This window comes from Pipistrellus hanaki (genome assembly GCF_964339955.1).
Source record: "Pipistrellus hanaki genome assembly, chromosome: 1".
NCBI classification, from domain to species: Eukaryota; Metazoa; Chordata; class Mammalia; order Chiroptera; family Vespertilionidae; genus Pipistrellus; species Pipistrellus hanaki.
In genome coordinates, this window is record NC_140503.1 from 11,273,141 (window position 1) to 11,290,289 (window position 17,149).

Below are 17,149 nucleotides of genomic sequence, written 5' to 3' on the forward strand. Positions count from 1 at the left end.
CGTCCAGAAGATGCATTCCGTTCCCTGCCTTGCAGTCTAAGGGGTAGGCAGGACTACCCACCGAGGAGGCAGTTAGAACAGTCAGAACGGAATACGGGAGCAGCGGGAAATGTGTACAGAATGTGGGTTTGCGTTGTGGGTTTGCGTAGAGCTGGGATGTCTGACCTGGACTCGGGGTTCACAGCAGGTGATAGAGAAGGAGTGATAGATACCTAGGCCGAGCCTCGAGGGATAGGTGCACAGGTGAGTGACAGGCATCCTAGGAAGAGGGATTAGTGTGTGCAAAGGCCCGGAGGCCTGAGGGAACGTGGTGTATTCAAAGAAAGGCAGAGTTTGGGGAGGCTGAGGTATGGGGTGCCCTGTGGGTGTGGGGGACTAGCAAAGATGAGGCTGGAGAGGCAAGTTTCCATGCAGCTGAGCACTTTCTCTGTCCACACCACCTTCCTACCTACCCATCCTTCTAACGGTGTCCCCGGCGTAAAAAGGATTTCCATCCTCCTAACTCGTCCTTTCCGCACTTTGATCCCTTGGCATTGAGCACGGGATGCTCAGTACCACCTGCTGGTTTGGATAGTGAGCAGTTAGTGGCTTAGAAAGAATCCTAGCCTTTCCCCAAGATGTTCCAGGGGGTGTCTTACTGCCTGTGTCCCCCTCGCTTGTCCAAAGCACAGGGAGAGGATCCTCCCTAACTAACCTCGTGTGCAGCACCGTGCTTTGCATGTGGTCAGTGTTCAGTCAATGCTGGATTGATGTAACCCATGGCCGATGCTTAGAAACTTGGAATGTTTGTAATGTTTTAGGCCAATGCCTGTGTAGTGCTTGAGAAAAGCTCTGTGGTTTTGTTTGTTGGCTTTTAGTTTTGTGGCAAATCTCACTGACATGGTTTGGGTTGCAGAGGGCTCGCAGCGCCGGAGGCGGAAATGCTGTACATGCAGGAGGTGGAGAGGATGGAAGGCTACGGGGAAGAGAGCTACCCTGCGAAGGTAAGCGGGACACGGTGGCCGGGGCGCTCCGAAATGGGTCTCAGGGTTCCCGGGGGATAGCAGGGAAGCCCAGGGCGCCCTGCTGTGCAAAGGCCGACCTCGTGCAAAGTTCTGGGCGTTTCAAAGTGGAGGTCCTTGTGGCCAAAGGGACGCAGTGAACATGTAACTGATTTGCAGTTTGTTCTCTGAATGCTCTAAAAGGCGTTCCTTATGGAGTCCATCTCTCTCTCTCTCTCTCTTTTTTTTAATTGATTTTTTACAGAGAGGAAGGGAGAGGGTCAGAGAGTGAGAAACATTGATGAGAGAGAAACAATGATCAGCACTCCCGGTGTGCAGGAGGCAGCTTATCATTGTTTCTCTCTCATCAATGTTGTGCCCACAACCAAGGTACATGCCCTTGACCGGAATCAAACCCAGGACCCTTTGGTCCGGAAGCCGATGCTCTATCCATCGAGCCAAAGCAGTTAGGCTCTTCTATTCACACATGTTTATGACACATTGATAACGTTCAGACTTTTCCCCTTCAGAGCAGTTATCCTGTGAGTCTTCCGCGCATTCCACCTGGGGAAGAGGTTCGGGGACGGGGTGCAGGTGTGGTTGCTGTGCATCTGCCGCCTGAGTGTGTCTTTCTCCTTTCAGGACAGCCAAGGCAGCGACATCTCCATCGGAGCCTGCCTGGAGGGCATCTTTGTGAAGCACAAGAACGGAAGGCCTCCCATGATGTTTCGGTATTTTTCCTACATCGTTCCGTGCCGTTTCTGTGGCTCCCCTTTTTAGTCTCGATGTTAGTTATATTGCTCATAAGTATCCCCCAAGGTCTCGTTAGGAAATGGAAATACGCCTTCCTAGGAAAAAATACCACCTCACTGCCGGCTTCTTCTTGTAAGCCGCTTTCTTCAAAACAGGTGTGCAGAAAATGGTGCTTGTGATGGGGGTCGTCTTGGGACATACTTAAAAATGCGCCCCTTTTCTTCCCATATGGAGGTGTTCTCTTGATGTGTATTTTCATATGAGCTCTGATTTCTAGGGCTATTTCTTTTTTGTTAATCCTCACCTGAGGATATTTTTTTCCATTGCATTTCAGAGAGAGTGGAAGGGAGGAAAGGAGCAAGGGAGGGAGGGAGGGAAGGACAGAGATGGAGAGAGAGAGAGAGAGAGAGAGAAGAGAGAGAGAGAGAGAGAGAGAGAGAGAGAGAGAGAGAGAGAGAGAGAGAAACATCGATGTGACAGAGACACATCTACTGGTTGCTTCCTGCACTCAGAATGGGAAGCCAACCTTCAACCCAGGTGTGGGCCTCTCTAGGGAAGCACTGGGCCTCACTGACCTTGGTGTTCTTGGGACCTAACCTCGTTTCTGACCTTGTCATAACGCACACCCTTTCGCACCTCTTTGTAACATGTTTGTTGAATGAAGGAAGGGGTCATTGGCAACCGGCTCATGTAGGGACCTTGGATCTAACTCATCTGACAAATGGGGATAAATATATTTTACATTTTCAAGCATTCTTTGGCCTTGTTTAATATACACGCACTTTATTGCAGCTCTGTGTTATCACTTCAATTAGAAAATGCATGCTAGAGCATTAAAACAACAGTCTTATTTCCAAGATGATCAAATATTGATTTATGTATCAAGCTCAAACGTGGAAATCACATGTTCCACCTCGTGGTGTGCGCATGAGCACTCACATCGCCGCTTTCTGTTTGTCGCTCTCTAGGTGGCACGACATTGCTAACATGTCCCACAATAAGTCCTTCTTTGCCTTAGAGCTGGCCAGTAAAGAGGAGACCATCCAGTTTCAGACGGTGAGTGGGCAGCTGGAAGAGCATGGGATGTTATTCCTGAAAGTTAACATGTTAGCATTTCTGTGTGTGTGTCTGGGGGGTGAGGGTGGGTGGCATTAAAATGATAATATCTTACAGTTTTATAAAATTCTATAACATTTCACCTAATGGTAGTTTTGTCATAACAGTGTACTTGACAAAAGTAATTGCTCAGTGAATATTGTCGAATGAATCCTTAGATGACTACTAAATGTAAGCAACTAAATAGGGGAGAAAGTAAGCACTGATATCTTAATTTCCATTAAGTGAATAGCTCTGTAGAAAGATTATTTTACAGTGATTTGTTTTTGCTCCCTTGAACACATGGCAGTATTGAGTCACCGAGTCAAATGTTTTGTTTAAAAATGTCTCTGAGTTACCTATTTGTCAAGATGAAAGTTGGTATTTTCATAACTTTCAATTTCCAAGTCATTTTCAAGCTATTTAATACAAGAATCACACTGTTTTGGATAGATTGTTTTGTCTTTGTAATTTAAATCCTAATGATAGCATTCCTGTGAAGACACAGTATTGGAAAAGGAAAGAGTCCCAGTGTGTTAAAAGTGACTTGACATAATTACTCCTTGTCCCCAGATACACTCTGTGTCACGCTGTAAATGTGCTATCACTTATTTTATGCATATTTTACTTACTAGGAAGACATGGAAACAGCAAAATACATGTGGAGACTCTGTGTGGCGAGGCACAAATTTTACAGACTCAATCAGTGCAGTCTGTAAGTATATCCTGCTCACGGTGGAGAAAAGAAGTTTAGACATTTTCATCTTGAATTGTATTGTATCATCTAGAACAGGGGTCTTCAAACTACGGCCCGCGGGCCACATGCGGCCCGCAGAGGAGTCTGATCCGCCTGCCAGGTTTTTTGGGCAGTGAGCGCAGCCGAGGTGTTACAGTAGGAATTAGTAGTTCATATAGTCCGGCCCTCCAGCTCTCTGAGGGACCGTGATCTGGCCCCCACTTTAAAAAGTTTGAGGACCCCTGATCTAGAAAGTCCAGTTTTATGAAATATGATAATTCAAATGGCATTTTGATGATAAACTCTTGGCTGTTTTTGCATGTTAAAATGATATATCTAAAATTTTTAAAATGTATTTTGCTTTGGACCAACTTCTAATAACTACAGATATGCCTCTAAGATTTCTTTGAACCATTTACTAGAATCATCCTAATTTTTGAAGTTAGAAACTGAATATTTTTTATTTTTTTTAATCAGCATTTTGTGTAATTAAGGATTATCGCTTTCAAGCCATGTGAAGAATGTATGGCCCTTTTTCCTAACATAGTTTTCTTAACCTACATCCACTGCCCCCTACTGGATCATTGTCATCAGCACATAAACATGCTGTAATATTTCACATCTTAAAATACTTTTCCTTTGTGCCACAAGCTCTCTAGCTGTGGCATTGTGTCTCTGCTCTCCTTTATAGTAAATTTCTTTATGTTTTTAAAAAAATATATTTTATTGATTTTTCACAGAGAGGAAGAGAGAGGGACAGAGAGCTAGAAACATCGATGAGAGAGAATCATCGATCAGCTGCCTCCCCCCCCCTACCGGGAATGTGCCCGTAACCAAGGTACATGCCCTTGACCGGAATCGAACCTGGGACCTTTCAGTCTGTAGGCCGACGCTCTATCCACTGAGCCAAACTGGTCCCGGCTGTTTTTTTTTTTTTTTAATATAAATATTTTATTGATTTCAGAGAGGAAGTGGGAGAGAGAGAGAGATGGAAACTTCAATGATGAGAGAGAATCATTGATTGTCAGCCTCCTGCACATCCCTTATGGGGATCGAGCCCGCAACCCAGGCATGTGCCCTTGACGGAAATTGAACCTGGGACCTTTCAGTCCATAGGCCGATGCTCTATCCACTGAGCCAAACTGTGCGGTCCGCCCCTGTGCGGACTGTTGGAGTGTCCGTGTCTGCGTTGTGATGCGATGTGTCTGCCTTGTCTGCCGTGGCTCCCCGAGGGCAGGCTCCTCCCATCCATCTGTGTGCCCTGGAGCCTGGCGGGGGGCCTCGCGTTCAGGCTCAGCACCTGGTGGAAGCTTGTATGACACAGTGATGGATGCGTGGGGAGAAGAGCCCTCTCGCTCCTTGTTGCTTTTCTTTTACTGCTGATTGTCAATTGGAAAAAAAAAAAAAAAAAATGGGCCAGAAGGAAGAGAAAAGGCTGGGGAGTGCTTGTGTTTTACAGGGACCTGGGTGTGAAGAGAACCTCCGTCAGGAGAAAATGTGCAGAACCACCTGACGATTAGCACTTAGGTCCCCATCCTCTCCTCTCTGCATCCCTGCATCCCTGCATCCCTGCATCCCTACATGCGTGTTTTCAGCCGAGTCCTCCTGCTGGTCTGGTGATGGGGTTTCTGAAAGCACCAGCTGGCGGGGAGGAGCACCCCCGCTTCCTTGTGGATGTGGGAGCCTCTGCTTGCTGCCTGGCTGGGATTTGGGGTGCATTTGTGGATGGAAATGTTCTGCTGCTGCTAGATTCGGGGGTGCTGCTAGCCCAGGATGGTTGCATTTGGGGCTCCTCCGGGCTGGCCCGCCCACCCAGCCACGTGTGACGTTATTTTTATGCAGAAGTGAGTCTGAGATTCAGAGAGCAGGTATGCAGCCTTCTGGTCCACAGCCTTTTCACAAGAATAAAGCCTTTCATATGTCGAAGAGAATCCATATTACCGACCCATCGTTATCTCAGTTTATTCTTTTTCTGGAAAATAATGAAAAATCAATGGTTTTGAATAAGCCATCAGTATAATTCCTTTCCCGCAGGCATCCGTCTTAGTCGGTGCCACATTTTGTTTCTAACCTCTGTACATCCAGCAGATCGTGGAAGTCCATTTGCGTGAGGTAGTCCTATGCAATTCTTCTTCGTGACGGTTGATATCCACGTCGCTCTGTGGAGAACGAGTGTGTTTCACTGTGAGCACTTGTTCCCCAGGTGAGGTAAACGAAGGCTTAGCTTTTTGGTAGGTAATAAAGTGGAAAATGACTAATTTTATGGCCATGTCTTCTAAGGTTCTAAACCTAGGCAAGTATTGGTAGACTTGTTCTCACGGTCCAATGGGGTCAACTCAAGCGAGGTGAGCATTTAATGAGACTGCAGCGGGCCCAGAATTTGCTTCTCAGGATTCCTTTTCTCCCCCAGGCTTTTCCTTGAGGTCACGGTTCGATTTCCAGTCAGGACACATGCCTCGGTTGTGGGCTCGATCCCTAAGTAGAAGGCTTGCGGGAGGCAGTCAGTCAATGAGTCTCTCTCATCATTGATGTTTCTTTCTGTACCTCTCCCTTCCTCTCTGAAATCAATAAAAATATGTTGTCGTTTTTTTAAAGAAAATATTTTATTGATTTTGTACAGAGAGGAAGAGAGAGTGATAGAGAGTTAGAAACATCAATGAGAGAGAGTCATCAATCAGCTGCCTCTTGCACACCCCCTACTGGGGATGTGCCCGCAACCAAGGTACATGCCCTTGACCGGAATCGAACCCGGGACCTTTCAGTCCCCAAGCCGATGCTCTATCCACTGAGCCAAACTGGTTTTGGCAATAAAAATATGTTTTAAAAAAAAATCTCATTCCTCTGTATTAGCCATAAATCTATAAAAAAAAAAGAAGCTGACAAAGTAAAATTCAGACAGCTCCTAGAAGTACAGCTCCTCTGCCCGTGCTTAGCAGAGAGCACGCCTTCCCTCCTCACTCGCCGTGTCTTTGGTTCAGCAAAGGGCTTCCTGTGAGCCAGGCACCACGGTACCGTGGTGTGTGCTCCTGCGCCATGGGCCCTACAGAGCAGGTGGGGTTGTGTGTGTGTGTGTGTGTGTGTGTGTGTGTGTGTGTGTGTATGAGTGTGTGTGTGTGTCTCAGGGCTAGGGGGGCGGGTAGGTTCTAGGTGTATAATCAGTTATCAGGAGCCTGCGCCCAGGAAGCTGACAGACCTGCCGGTTCTGCTGCTTATTTTCCACATGACAAGCAGTAACTTACTTCATCTGAGTATCAGTTGCTTCATCTGTGAAATCAGGGTGACAGCCGCCCTGCCGCCCGGGGCTGGTGTGGGCTCCCCGGGATGATCATGCTCCGTCTTCAGCCCTGTCTCAACAAGTCCTGCCATTTATTCTCCTCGGGGCTGGCAGCCTTTTCTTGTTTTGTCTTCCCCGATGCACGCATTCCAGTGATTTCCTTCCTGCATTCTTCACCGGCCTTGTGTCAGCAGCTCCCATCAGCATTGTGAACGGCCCCCAGAGTCTGGAAAACACACCAACAGTTCCCCCACGTTCTGTCGTGTCCTGGGTGCGGGGTAGCTGGTCCCAAATAAAATGCATCAACAAGGATACTGGCAGGAAGAAAGGGGAGGTTAGAAAATTAGAACGAGGGCTGGGCTGACTCCGCCAAACAGCGTGGCGGGAGAAAGAGGTCCTCGCTGGTGTGTGTGCAGCGGGCAGGGTCGCCCACGTGCTGCCGGCCAGGGTAGTGCGTGGGGGGGCTGCCGCCGGTGTCCTGGGCTCTGCCTCCCGGGGTGTGTGTCTGACACACTGCGGCTGACTTTGGCTGCAGGCGGGGCAGCTCTGGATATGTAGTTTGAGGATTCTGTCGGCAATCCTTCCTCCCAAGTCTCAGTTTCTCATTTGTAGTGCTTTCAAGTTCAGTCCACGTCAGTGAGTCTCTGGGCTAAATAGAAACTTCAGAAGACCAGTTTGCCTAAACCTACCCTGACCTTGGAGAATGAGCAAAAGCAGAGTGAATTTCAAGGCTGCAAAAAGTGCAGTGTCTTCAAATTCTGGACACAGATTTTAGGAATATGAACACGCAGTTAAGGACTATTTAAAAAAAATAAAGCCTAGACACAGCCTCCTCCTCCTCCTCTCCTCCTCCTCCTCCTCCTCCTCCTCCTCCTCCTCCTCCTCCTCCTCCTCCTCTTTCTCTTTCTCTCCTCCTCCTCTTTCTCTTTCTCCTCCTCCTCCTCCTCCTCCTCTTTCTCTTTCTCCTCCTCCTCCTCCTCCTCCTCTTTCTCTTTCTCCTCCTCCTCCTCCTCCTCCTCCTCCTCCTTCTTAAATATATTGTTATTGATTTCAGAGAGGAAGGAAGAGGGAGAGAGAGACAGAAACATCCATGATGAGTGAGAATCATGGATCGGCTGCCTCCTGCAAGTCCCCCACTGGGGGTCAAACCCACAACCCGGGCATGTGCCCTTGACCAGAATTGAACCCGGGACCCTTCAGTTCGCAGGCCAACGCTCTATCCACTGAGCCAAACAGGCCAGGGCAGACACAGCTTTCTCACCTGCTTCACCAAGGAGGCCTCCTTCTCTTCGGGCATGTGTGGCATTTCTGTAGTCTAACGGAAGTGGTGTCCACTATGTTGAGTAACATAAATCCTGGCAGAACGGAGCGTCCTTGGGAAAGAGACATCAGCTCATCAACAAGGTTATTTATCACATTCCAAAGATAATGAAAGAAGTTATTAAAGCCTTTAATTTAAAAAGAATCATCTGGTCAAAGCGGTTGTAGTCGCCCGGTGGTAAGCTAGTGGACAGGGTTTGAATGCGATGTTCGTTGTGAGAGCGCTAGGAATGCCGGCCGGGGAGACGGGGCTCGGTGTCCTGGGGCCCGAGTGTTCACTCTGTGCTGTGGGTTTGTAGTCATTAGTCCTTGGAGCAGTGCAACCGAAGGTCACAGCATATTTCTGTAATCATAATTACGTGTCACGTCGGATCACGAGCCAGAACAGAGGGCGAAAGGGTTTTTTTTAAAGTGCTTTGACAAAATTATGTAAGTCATCAAAGCCAAGAATCCGTTGTGCTTATGTTCCTAGCTCTTACTTTCAACAAAACGGACCACACAAAAACACAAAATGCCTGCCTCTGTGTAAAGACTGTAGAATTACAAATGGGCTTCTCTGTTGCTTGTTTCTAATTTTATTCAGAGACGGGGCTTGTCGGGACTAGTTTAAACCCTCAGATTAACTGGTAAATGTTAGCTGGCCCTCCTTCTTGTTCTCATTGCCCTTTAAAAACATTTATTTTTTCCCACCACCATTGATCCATTCTATGCTCTCTCCCACCTCCACCCTTCTCATTGCTTTTTAAAAAGTACATTTAAAACCAGAGAGAAGTTTCTTGAAAGAGAGGTAAAGAAGTGGGTTTACCACAGGCCCACTAAAACAATTTTCCTACGTTTTTGCTTTCTCTAACTTAATTCCTTAGAAGAAATACAGATTCTTAAGTTACCGAAGTTACAAGCTTATCTCTTCCTTATGTTTGGAGTCTGTGGTTCACAGAGTTTAACTAAAGGCAGTTGCTTCTGGCTTTGGGGCTGGCAGCCGAAGGCCACCCCTCCAGTGTGTTAGGGGGGCGGTCAGTGCTGAGCCAGGCCTGTGGAGCGATGCATTTGCCCTGTCTTGCTGCCTCGGGGGCGAGTTTGTGGGTGGCTTTGCCTCGCCTCCTCCCCGCTTTGCTTTTCCTGGAGGGTCCGGGGAAGGTCCCTTCTCTCCCCCCCCCCTCCTGTCCTCCCCTCTGGTAATCCAGGCAGCAGATGCTGCGGGAGGAGGCTCAGCCCCTGGCGGGGTCAGAGAGGCCTGGGCAGCGGGACGGGGCCGAGGCCATGCCAGGGATAGGGATCCTCCTTCCTTGTCTCAGATTTGAGATTGGATTACTTTGTCTTGTGCATGGGAACCTTTATCATGTTACCGTTTTATTAATTTATTCTGGTAGAATTAGGAAGATGGCATGTATGTATGAGAGAGTGAGTGAGAGAGCTAACGTACGTATACGCTTCTAAGGACACGCCTTATTTTACAGGCAAACGCCAACTGTCACCGTGAACCTGATTAGGAGGAGGTCTTCTTCAAGGATGTCTCTGGTAAGAAAGAAGGAAAGCCACGCTGGCTGCGTTTCCGTTAGTGCAGTGGTCGGCAAAATCATTAGTCAACAGAGCCAAATATCAACAATACAACGACTGAAATTTCTTTGGAGAGCCGAATTTTTTAAACTTAAACTTCTTCTAACGCCACTTCTTCAAAATAGACTCTCCAGGCTGTGGTATTTTGTGGAAGAGCCACACTCAACGGGCCAAAGAGCTGCATGTGGCTTGAGAGCCGCAGTTTGCCGACCACAGCCTGAGTGATGATTCATCTTTCTTAATAGAGTAGGCTTATGGCAGTGCTGATTTTTAGTGTGAACACAAAAGTGTGTCAATATTCTCCTGTTTTTGACCAAAGAAATGGTGATTTCCATCCTCCTCCCCAAAAGGGTAAGCCCAGTATTGGTATAACATTTATTAGATTATACATTGAAATATTAGGTCGAATCTAATGTTTAAAATTTTGACTGTGAGCCAAGAGTAATCAGGAGTTTGTAGATTTTTTAAAAAATATATTTTATTGATTTTTTACAGAGAGGAAGAGAGAGGGATAGAGAATTAGAAACATCAATGAGAGAGAATCATCGATCAGTTGACTCTTGCACACCCCCTACTGGGGATGTGCCCACAACCAAGATACATGCCCTTGACCGGAATCGAACCCGGGACCCTTCAGTTCGAAGGCAGACGCTCTATCCTCTGAGCCAAACCGGTTTCGGCAGGAGTTTGTAGATAATTTAAAGTACTGGACAGTTTTGCCTCCTAAAATGAAATATACTCCATATAAGCTTCTGACATTCATATGTTTACAGGAGGATCCAGGGCATTTTTGCCTATCCCTCCTTGCCCGTAACTTTTTGGACGCAGCACTTCTCTTGTGCTGTGTGATGTCTGCCCTCAGTGCATGGGGACTGGCATTGCCACTCGGGGAAGCAGTGAGAATGGCAGATAGGAGCTACGGATTTTTATGTTCGCTTTTCATGTATGTCTCTGCTCCTTTGGGAGTGTCTTAGTGGAGAGGAAGAAGCCGGCAGACAACGCCTTTCTTTGCATGTTACCTAGGCAGTGTGTTCTAACCCCGCCTCCAACTTCCCATTTTTCAGCCTAAGCCTCAGCCCTATGTGATGCCCGCCCCACCCCCGCTGCATTACAATGGACATTACACAGAACCCTACACTTCTTCTCAAGGTAAGGGGCACTGGCTCTCAGAGGCCTGACAGCATGGTTACAGTTTGAGTATATCATGAGATTTGGGAACCTTGAAGCCAGTATAATTTTTGACTGAAGTGACATGCAAAATTAGTGTGATGATTGTAGCCATGCTAGATTCATAGGATAGGCCGCCATTATATTCTGTTTCTTGGACATGTATAGAAAACATGCAGTGTATTAGTTCCCCCTTGGGGAAACGAAGGGCTGTTTCATCGGTCCAGTCAAACGTGTTTTTGACTTTCAGAAAAAGACATGTGTTGTGTTGCAAGCCTACTCTTTGAATTTCAAATCTTTGACTTGATTCTTGTGATCCTCCAATCTGCTGTATAATATTTTTTATTTCAGTCAGTGTATGCTTAATTTCTAATTGGTCCTTTTTCATATCCTTGAGGGTCTCACTAAATTTATCGGCCTTTTCTAGAAAATTCTTGAAAAACCTTATAACTGTGGTTTTGAACTCTATATTCAATCGTTTGCTTTCCTCCATTTTTTTTTTCATTTGTGACCCGCTTCTTTGATTCTGCATTTTGGCTGCTTCCCTGAATTGATAGAGTGGCTTTGTGGCTAGGTGTCCTATAGGGCCCAGTGGCTCAGCCTTCCCAGTTACCTGAGATGGACACTCTTGGTGAACTCCCTTGTGGGCTGTGTGCACAGTCTTGTTGTAGTTAAGCCTTGATTGTTATTGGTATCACTGAGAGGAATTGACCTCCAGGCCAATTGGCTGTGAGGATCAGCTGTGTCTACATTGGGAGAACTTCTGTGCTGGAGAAACTCTTATGAGACAAGGCTTACAAAAACCTCTGTGCTCAGTTTGGATGGGGCGGAGTCTCAGGGCAGAGCAGACAGCAATGGCTTCCTGTCAGCTCTGCTCTAAGAGGCCCCTGGGTCTCAGTGTCCTGCGGTAATCACTGCAGGCATCTCTGAAAGAAAACCGCCTTTGAGTGTTGCCCACTGCCAGACAGTCCAGTTTCTCCTCGAATGAGTTTGGGTCCCAAGAGTCTCACCTGGAATTGGAGTTCAAAGCAGTTGGAAGCTTTTGTCTCCCTCCCAGTTGAGAAAGCCAGCCATGTATTCAGTTGACAGCCCTCTCCACGCACGCACACACCTCCGTACCTCTGCCTTCTGTAGCTCCTCTGAGTCTCAGTGCTTTTCTCTTTCCTTCTAGTTGTATAATTTCCACTCAGCCAGCCTTCCTGTGGTTCTTGGATGATGTCCGTTTTGTCTTTTAGTTGCAGTTTTGAAATTATTGTGTGAGGCAGCAATTTAGGTGTTTACCTATGCCACCATCTTGGTTTCTCCCAATTGTACTCTTAATATTGGACTAGATTTGCCTCATGGTTATTGCGTGCCACGTCCTGAACTTCATCTTCAGAGTTGGCAGAGCCATCCCATACTATAGACGAGGAAATGACCTGCCCAGGGTCACTCAGCATGTGTGGGGGGGAAGTCAGGTCACTTCAGTACCATTTCCATAAACTACATCATCAACATTCAAGACCCCTCTCAGTATCTGTCTAGAGCAGGGGTCTGCAACCTTTAAGACATAAAGAGCCACTTGGACCCATTTCTGAAGGAAAAAAAAACCTGGGAGCCGCAAAACTATTGCGACATTTAAAACAAATATAACACTGCATATATTGTTTCTTATCTTAATGCTATATACCGGATCGTGCTGTCAATCTGAAGAAAAAAAGGACTTTTTCACTTAACAATGTAAAATATATTTTTGCAAATTAATAGCTAACTAAAATATTTAATTTACCTGGTTAATGGGATTTTTGCTCCTGAACCTCAGTGCACAGTGTCAGCACATCAGGGCTGTAAGACGTTACCTTCATTTTCACACAGGCTTGCAAGTTGTCGGAGCCGCGGTAAAGCTTCAAAAGAGCCGCATGTGGCTCTGGAGCCATAGGTTGCCGACACCTGGTCTAGAGTAATTAGTCTGGTCTAGTCCATTTTTTTTTTTAAATTTTAAAAACCTCATTTTAAACTATATTTTACTGTTTCCCCCCAGATAACCTCTTTGTCACCAACCAGAATGGATACTACTGTCACTCTCAGACCAGCCTGGATCGAGCCCAGATCGACCTCAACGGCCGCATCCGGAACGGCAGTGTCTACAGCGCCCACAGCACCAGCTCCTTGAACAACCCCCAGGCCTTCCCGCAGCCCTCACCCATGTCCTCCAACCCCAGCATCACCGGGAGCGACGTCATGCGGCCCGACTACATCCCGTCCCACCGGCACAGCGCGCTGATCCCCCCGTCCTACCGGCCGACCCCCGACTACGACACGGTGATGAAGCAGCTCAACCGGGGGATGGCTCCCGCCGAGCGGCAGAGCCACTCGCTGCGAAACCTCAACATCGGCCACTCGTTCGCCTACAGCCGGCCCGACGCCGCGCTGGTCTACAGCCAGCCCGAGATCCGGGAGCACGCCCCCTTCCCGTCCCCCCAGTCCGCCCACTACCCGTTCAGCCTCAACTACAGCTTCCACAGCCAGTGCCCCCACCCCTACGCCGCCGAGCGGAGGCCCGTGGTGGGCGCCCTCAGCGTGCCCGAGCTGACCAACGTGCAGCTGCAGGCCCAGGACTACCCGGCCCCCAACATCATGAGGACCCAGGTGTACCGCCCGCCCCCGCCCTACCCGCACCCGCACCCGCGGCCCGCCAACAGCACCCCGGACCTGTCCCGCCACCTGTACATCAGCAGCAGCAACCCCGACCTCATCACCCGGCGCGTGCACCACTCGGTGCAGACCTTCCAGGAGGACAGCCTGCCCGTGGCCCACTCCCTGCAGGAGGTCAGCGAGCCCCTCACCTCGGCCCGGCACGCGCACCTGCAGAAGAGGAACAGCATCGAGCTGGCGGGGCTGACCCACGGCTTCGAGGGCATGAGGCTCAAGGACAGGTCCATGTCGGCCTCGGCCGCGGACGTGGCCCCGCGGGCCAGCACCGCGGGGTGCTCCCAGCCCAGTGTCTTCCCGGACCGGACAAGACGGGGAGAGGCGGCCGAGCAGGAAGGCCTGAGATATGGTCACAACAAGTCCCTGTCCGAGGCCACCATGCTGATACACAGCAGTGAGGAGGAGGAGGAAGAGGAGGAGGAGGAGGAGCCGGAGGAGGACGGCAGGGCACGGGCTGTGCTCACCCCATGCACACGGGAGGCCCGGGGCAGTCACTCCCAGGAGCCGCCGCCTGCAGGCTGCTCCTGCACCACGGCCGCCCCGGGCGTGGGCCCTCTGCACATCCACGAGCCCAAGGCCCACGTCCCCGAGGCCGAGAGGAGGGGCAGGGAGGGCAGCCCCGTGCACGTGCCGGCGGAGGCCCTGCGGCCCCGGAGGGACGGGCTGCTGACGCCCTCCATGTCCGAGTCTGACCTCACCACGTCGGGGAGGTACCGGGCCAGGAGGGATTCTCTGAAGAAGAGGCCGGTGTCCGATCTCCTCTCGGGAAAGAAGAACATCGTGGAAGGGCTTCCGCCGCTGGGGGTAAGTGTGAGGGGTGTAGGGGAGCCACAGCCACCCACCTGCTCAGTGCCCTCCAGGCTGGGGTTTCTCAGCACCTTCTGCGCTCCTCGATCTCTTCTCTGGCTCAGTATTTTCTTATGTTTCCAGCTCTTTTTCTTTCTTTTTATTTCAGAGAGGAGAAGGAAGAAGGAGAGAGAGATGGAAACATCAATGATGAGAGAGAATCACCGACCGGCTGCCTCCCTGCACGCCGCATTGGGGATTGAGCCCCCAACCCAGGCATGTGCCCTTGACTGGAATCGAACCTGGGACCCTCCAGTTTGCAGGCTGGTGCTCTATCCACTGAGCCAAACCAGCTAGGGCCAGCTCTTTTTCTTTTAACATTTTTTATCCCTCTTTCGTTCTTGACTATGTCTTTGACTTATTTGGAACACATTTGAGTTCTATTATCTATGGAAGTGATAGAGGTTGATGACATGCTAGTGGTTTTTCTGGAGATAGATTAAATATAAACGTTGGGAACTCTGTGGAATGGAGTAGAAAGAATGAATGGAACGTTTCAGCCACGCAGTGTGAAGGGAAAGGGAGCTGAGGTTTGGTGACCTGAGCCCAGATTGCTTTGTCCGCCGCCTGTTCGCAGCCCCTGTGCTGGCGCAGCAGCCAGGGCCGCCTTTGTTCCGTTTGCTGCTTTCTCCTGGGATGTCCGAGAGCAGCGTCTGCACCGGGCAATGTTCCTCACGCGTCCGTGTGCCGGGCGTGTGGATGCAGCTTCGGATGTTGGCTGTGATCCCTGAGGGCTGTAGCATAAACCTGGGGTTGGGAAGGTGGCCCTTGGTCAGGAAAGCTCCAGGTCTCTTTGAAGGAAAGATGAACTGAGAACCCAAGGAAGGTCCCTTGTAGAAAATGCAAGGAACCCTAACCGGTTTGGCTTAGTGGCTAGAGCATCGGCCTGCGGACTGAAAGGTCCCAGGTTCGATTCCAGTCAAGGGCATGTACCTTGGTTGCAGGCACATCCGCAGTAGGGGGTGTGCAGGAGGCAGCTGATCGATGTTTTCCTCTAATCAATGTTTCTAACTCTATCCCTGTCCCTTCCTCTCTGTAAAAAAATCAATAAAAATATTTAAAAAAAGAAAATGCAGGGTTACTAGTAAAATAATCAGGATAATAAGTAACATGACCTGGTTAAGCACGCCTTACCCATTGGAAGGAAAATGTAAAAGAGCGTAACATCATCCCTAGATGCCTTTTCCATAACATCTACGTGGGCTTTGCCATGTCCAGTCTACAACAGGCCTATTGTTCCTGCGGGTGAGGAAGCGGACTCAGATATTCAGTAGCTTTCCAAGGTTGCAGAGCGAGTGAGGGACTAACTGTAATTTTATTTTTATTTATTTATTTATTTATTTATTTCATCCTCTTTTTTTTTTTAATATATTTTATTGATTTTTTACAGAGAGGAAGAGAGAGGGATAGAGATAGAAACATCGATGAGAGAGAGTCATCAATCAGCTGCCTCCTGCACACCCCCTGACCGGAATGGAACCCGGGACCAAGGTACATGCCCCTGACCGGAATGGAACCCGGGACCTTTCAGTCCGCAGACCAACGCTCTACCACTGAGCCAAACCGGTTTTGGCACTAACTGGAATTTTCAACTGGCATTTATCTCTGCAACGTGTTCTCTTATCTGCTACACTGTTCTCCGGCGGTAATACTGTATATAATGTGTTGTTAAGTAATAATTGCTTATCTAAGCCTCGCTGTTCTCTGCCTTTCCAACGAAACCTTCTAACTTTGAGTCCCCGAGCTTTGGCCAAGCCTGCGTGGCCTTGGCCTGCCAGGGTGTCCACTCTGAGACGTCTCGCTGCAGCAATCAGGCTTCTGCTCACTGCCTGGGCCTCCAGTCCCAGCCAGAAGCCATGCGCTGACCTGTCCATTCTGTCTCACATGGCTCCCATGTCCTGGCAGCTGGGATTCCTCAGCTCTGCCAGACGGCAACCTCAGACATGGGGCCCATCGCCAGCGTGGTTCCAGCCTTGTATTTTTTAAAAATATATATTTTGTTGATTTTTTACAGAGAGGAAGGGGAGAGGGAGAGAGAGCTAGAGACATACATGAGAGAGAAACATCGATCAGCTGCCTCCTGCACACCCCCCACTGGGGATGTGCCCGCAACCAATGTACATGCCCTTGACCGGAATCGAACCTGGGATTTTTCAGTCCCCAGGCTGACGTTCTATCCACTGAGCCAAACTGGTTTTGGCTGGGCCTTGTATTTTAGATCCTCTGAGATGCTGTAAGCATCTTCATAAATAGGAAAAAGTTCCCATGCTGTTATTGTGCTTATGAAATAGATAAGTGCCCATAAATTAAAACTACTTATAATAGTGCTGTGGATTTAACTGTGTTTTCTTTGAATGAATTTTGGGTTTGAGTAATTTAAGTTTACTTCTAATTTTGGGGGAGAGCACATTCTTACTCCCCTACCTGTGCACTCAGGCCCCTGCCTCAGGTTGGCTGAAGGTGTGGGCTCATCACCAGTGGCTCAGGGTGGGGCAGGGGGTGGATGTGATTCCACAGCGACCCCGCTGGAGCCCCTGAGCCAGCTGCACAGTCCCTTTCATAGTGAATACTCTCCCCTAAGTACATCAAGACCTGCCCATCATTTTCATGGGACCGAGTCTTTTCCCCAGCAGATTCTTGTTTTAGTGTGGTCCAGTAGTGAGGCCTCTTGTCTCTGTGCGCTTTTAGTGGGCCAACAAATCCTGCTAATTCTGAGGATTTTGACCAGTT

General features: G+C 48.9%; 1 protein-coding gene across 2 annotated transcripts in view; it reads left to right on the forward strand.

Annotated features, from left to right (window-relative positions):
• PTPN21 (protein tyrosine phosphatase non-receptor type 21) overlaps positions 1 to 17,149 on the forward strand; it is a 69,026-nt gene that overhangs the window by 38,064 nt on the left and 13,813 nt on the right. For both annotated transcript variants that reach the window (XM_084883812.1, XM_084883813.1), the window contains exons 7-13: positions 896 to 983; positions 1,623 to 1,711; positions 2,702 to 2,789; positions 3,464 to 3,543; positions 9,616 to 9,676; positions 10,780 to 10,864; positions 12,903 to 14,377. In XM_084883812.1, coding sequence (XP_084739938.1) covers positions 896 to 983; positions 1,623 to 1,711; positions 2,702 to 2,789; positions 3,464 to 3,543; positions 9,616 to 9,676; positions 10,780 to 10,864; positions 12,903 to 14,377 — 1,966 coding nt within the window. The remainder of the gene's footprint in view (positions 1 to 895; positions 984 to 1,622; positions 1,712 to 2,701; positions 2,790 to 3,463; positions 3,544 to 9,615; positions 9,677 to 10,779; positions 10,865 to 12,902; positions 14,378 to 17,149) is intronic.